The sequence below is a fragment of the Vitis vinifera genome, chromosome 4 (assembly GCF_030704535.1).
Source record: "Vitis vinifera cultivar Pinot Noir 40024 chromosome 4, ASM3070453v1".
Classification (NCBI taxonomy): domain Eukaryota; kingdom Viridiplantae; phylum Streptophyta; class Magnoliopsida; order Vitales; family Vitaceae; genus Vitis; species Vitis vinifera.
In genome coordinates, this window is record NC_081808.1 from 20,262,501 (window position 1) to 20,266,938 (window position 4,438).

Consider the following 4,438-nt stretch of genomic DNA (forward strand, 5'->3'; position numbering starts at 1 on the left):
GAATGATTTAATGCATACAAATTGGCAACATTAAGGCATGTAGAAATCGAATGTGCACCTCTGCAACCATATCGTTGAGAGCCACAGCTAAGAGCTCCCAAATGTAGCAACATTCTTTGCTAGAGGGATCTTCGCTTCTTCTTCCTAAAAATGTTAAAACCATACTCCCTCCTTCTTGTAGTTCAGCCGAACGACATCTGAGGAACAAGGAGAAATCGCTTTGGAATTGCTCGTAGTATGCTTTAAGCAAGCATGGTGGGCTCGAACTTGCCATGTAAATGTTCCCTTTGTTACTCTCCAGCCCTTGAGGAACCTGATGAACGATTGAAACTTCTAACTGACATGCTTTCTTCTTAATGAACGATTGAACCACTATTTAATTAAGAGCAAAGATTCACATGAGACAGCCAGTGGAGACTGTAAGAAGAATGGATAAAATGAAGACTTTCGCTGGGGAAGAGCCTGCCATAGAAAGAACCTGGAACTCCGGTTACGAAACATGATTCAGCTCCTGCTCCTGTTGTTTTCTCAAGATCCTTTTGGAACTTGGGCAAGGATTTGAAAATAGTGTTGAAATCATTCCCCAGAAGATCATTCAAAAACACTTGAATTTCGGGCAATTGATGCCCCATTTTCTTGAGCACCTTGTCCACTGTGGCAACAATTTCCAAGACTGCAAAAAAAGTGTTGGGTCCAGAAGAACAACCTAAGTCTGCAATGCATAGGCTGGCCGGAAAGTTGTTGCAGTAGAGATTTGATATGGCTTCCTGGGTAATGGGCTTTGTCAAGGATATTACTTTTTTCTGCACCATGAAAGTAGAACTTGTTATTGAAAACTTTTTAGAAAAACGGCAGTATGTGATACCTGCATGATAAAAAAACAAAACATCGAAGTTCATGGATGCTACAGATCAATCAGTATGTCTCGATTATCTTTAATTTAATAAAAGGAAACAGTTCGTATATACAATATATGCATGTCAGCTGATGCATGAATATTGACGAAGAGTTAAATTCAGCAAGAGGCACACCTGAAGTAGTGAGTTTTGTGTGTAACTGGTATCCCCATTTCCTCCCTTCATGCAAAGAACTTGAGCTACTTCCATCTCTCCCTTCCTGCCTCTTTACTAATTGCTCTCTCTCAGTTGGCAATTGGAATGTGAATTGTGTTGAAGGAGATGCTCCCTATTTATAGAGCTTGGGGACCCTACTTCCTCGAAACCCCGCCAGTCACTATGGGTTGATAATCCGAAAGGAAAAGTTACTCTACCGACATCCACCAGAACAAACCATACGCAAAATAACACCCCACGTGGCATGCTGTCCACCAATCACTCATGGGTCTCCTTATGGTTCATGATCTCCAGTCCTGGAGGCCTCAGGCTACCTACTAAGAGCGATAACTGAATCTTAATGGCCAGATGAGGAGGATCCTATCGTTTTAAACTAATTGCTACGCGCAATTAGCGACTTTGATAAACGTAAATACTTAATCAACTATATGGTCCAAAACTTTTGCTTGACAGCCAGCAAATGGCACCAGTCAGTGGATTTTGTTTGATATGATTGCCCAATCAATGCAGAAATGATGACATTAACTCTCTTGCTAAGACTTGATTTCCGTCCTGATAGCAATCATCATCACAAAAAAGGCATGAATGCATTATCAGCGCTATGGCGATGATGTCATTCGCTTTATAAAAACCTCTCAAGAAGTATGAAAAAGGTACGTACGTACAAAACCATTCAAAATAATTAGGTCCATCCTTATTACTTTCTGACTTGATCTTCAGAGGGGCGTGCTCGGACCATATGTCCAAACATCTTTTTGTGTATGAAAGAAGTCTATATGCCTCTAGAGAAACTAGACGGACTCAAATCTAGTTGGCACTGCATCAACATTGGTTATCTGTTAGATTTTGAAATTTAGATGGGACCTCCTTTAAGTTATATTATATATATATATATATATATATATATATATATATATATATATATATATATATATAAATTGATCTATCTATAAATAAATTAAGAAGTAAATAAAAAAATTGATCATCTCTTCTTTTTTCTTTTTCTTTTTTTTTATCTGATTCTTTATTTTCAATACCTACAAATGGGAATAAAATAAATACTAAAAAGTTGAGTGAGATTTTTAAAATTTTGTTGAATTAATATAGGATTCCCAATAGGATGCTAGCAAACCAACACGTCAAGCCAACACTCCAACGTTTATTTAGTAATATCTTTGACAATAAAACATAATATGACAATGAGAGAATCTAAAAAACTAGGATTGATAACTGATCATGGAAAGCTTATTTTAGAAAGGGGTACATGCACGTTCTGAAATATAAAACTAGTAATGAAGCAGCCATGTTGAATGTTGGATCGATGAAGCAGCCCTGTTGAATGTTGGTCATCCACGCTTAGTCATGGAAACAGTGACATTTACGAACGCAATCTTCTCTCTGGACATGTGAACAACAACAATCTTTTTGTACCTGTTGAACACCTCCTCAATTATTCCATCACCGAAGTGGCTTACAAGCAATGGCTCCGTCACTGCTCTTATCAACTTGGCCACATTGTATCCACAATCTTTATGAGCATCTGATGGCAGAATTCACCGCGATATGCATTCCAGTTCACTTCAGAAACCTCTAGCCTATTTATGGTAAAGGATCCTTCCTTTTCAACCTCACATTTCACTTCAGTTGGGGATGGTGCATATTGAGGAATATTGAAGGAATCCATTTTCTCCTCGTCAATGAGCCCCTGGATTTAAACTTCGTTAAATTACATATGCTATTGTTGAATGATTTAATCTATACAAATTGGCAACATTAAGGCATGTAGAAATTGAATGTGCACCTCTGCCACCATATCGTTGAGAGCTACAGCTAAGAGCTCCCAGATGTAGCAACATTCCTTGCTAGAGGGATTGTCACTTCTTCTTCCTAAAAATGTTAAAACCATACTTCCTCCTTCTAATAGTTCCTCCGACCGACACCTGAGAAACATGGAGAAATCTCTTTGGAATTGCTCATAGTATGCTTTAAGCACTCTTGGTGGGCTCGAACTTGCCATGTAAATGTTCCCTTTATTACTCTCCAGTCCTTGAGGAACCTCATGAACAATTGAAACTAGCTTACATGCTTTCTTCTTACTCAAATAATGGACAACCAATGGAGACTGGAAGAAGAATGGACAAAATGAAGATTTTTGCTGGGGAAGAGCCTGCCGTAGAAAGAACCTGGAACTCCGATTACAAAACATGATTCAGCTCTTGCTCCCATTGTTTTCTCAAGATCTTTTCAGAACTTGTTCAAGGATTTGAAAATGGTGTTGAAATCATTCCCCGGCAGATCATTCAAAAACACCTGAATTTCGGGCAATTGACGGTCCATTTTCTTGCGCACCTTGTCCACTGTAGTGACAACTTCCAAGACCGCAAAAAAAGTGTTGGGTCTAGAAGAACAACCCAAGTCTACGATGCATAGGCTGGCCGTAAAGTTGTTGCAGAAAAGATTTGTTATGGCTTCCCCGATCATAGGTTTTGTCAAGGATATTATTTTTTTCTGCATCATTAGTGTAGAACTAGTCATTGAAACCTTTTTAGAAATACGGCAGTATTTGATAACTGCACGATAAAATAAAATTAAAAAAAACAAAAATAAAACAAAACATCGAAGTGCATGGGTGCTAGTGATCAATTAGCAAAACGGACTGGTGATCGATCCAGAAAAGTTAAGGCAATCATTTTTGCGTGGATTGGGCAATCATACCAAAAAGAATCCGCTGACTAATGTCATTTGTTGGTCGTCGAGCAAGAGTCTCATACCATGTAGTAAACCATGCATTTACGTTTGTCAATGTCACTTATTATGTGTAGTAATTAATATTCATTGACTTTTAAGCGTAAATGTCGTCTAGGCCATTGCTCAAGCATTCGGTGTGATTATCCATCTACTCAATGCTTGGAATCTCCGATTGTGTTGGTTAATCCGTCTAGGAATCTCAACTAGCATGGTTTGCCCATTCTGTCTAACATCTAGGAATAAGGAAAGTTCTTTCCTCTTGCACCAGATAGAGTTTGTTTTGGTTAAGACAAATCATCTGCTTACCTTGAACGGACCAATGGTTTTTTATTTGGGGGAGAACATGTGAAGGGAAACCCCCCACAACATCTTTGTGGAATTAATGATTTCATCTTCTTTGAACTCCAATTCCACGGAACCTTGCAGTCACTAATGATTATGTTGGATAAGTAAATAAAATCTCATGAAATTCAACATTTGTTTTTTAAATTAAATTTATTAAAATTAGAATGAAGATAATTTTTCATTCAATTTAAAATCTTTATCCTTTACCAATAAGTTTGTCAATAAATAATACAATTATTGATGAGTCCAATAATAATTTTTCTATTTCTATA

The 4,438-nt window shown here is 37.7% G+C and overlaps 1 protein-coding gene and 1 pseudogene across 1 annotated transcript; both read right to left on the reverse strand.

Annotated features, from left to right (window-relative positions):
- Positions 1-380: 380 nt before the first annotated feature.
- On the reverse strand, positions 381-1,106 carry LOC100257611 (S-adenosyl-L-methionine:benzoic acid/salicylic acid carboxyl methyltransferase 3). The gene is made up of 2 exons (XM_002264827.4): positions 1,032-1,106; positions 381-803 (listed from the first exon to the last, which is right to left on the reverse strand). Exons 1-2 carry the CDS (start codon positions 1,104-1,106, stop codon positions 381-383), a joined length of 498 nt encoding a protein of 165 aa, XP_002264863.2.
- A 1,306-nt stretch (positions 1,107-2,412) lies between these two features.
- LOC100259337 (S-adenosyl-L-methionine:benzoic acid/salicylic acid carboxyl methyltransferase 3-like) lies at positions 2,413-3,590 on the reverse strand (annotated as a pseudogene).
- Between the last annotated feature and the right edge of the window lie 848 nt (positions 3,591-4,438).

Coding starts and splice junctions, on each gene's coding strand:
- LOC100257611 (XM_002264827.4), bottom strand. CDS start 1,106: ATGGAAGTAGCTCAAGTTCTTTGCATGAAGGGAGGAAATGGGGATACC. Junction 804..1,031: donor CACAAAACTCACTACTTCAG/GTGTGCCTCTTG, acceptor TTCATGGTGCAG/AAAAAAGTAATATCCTTGAC.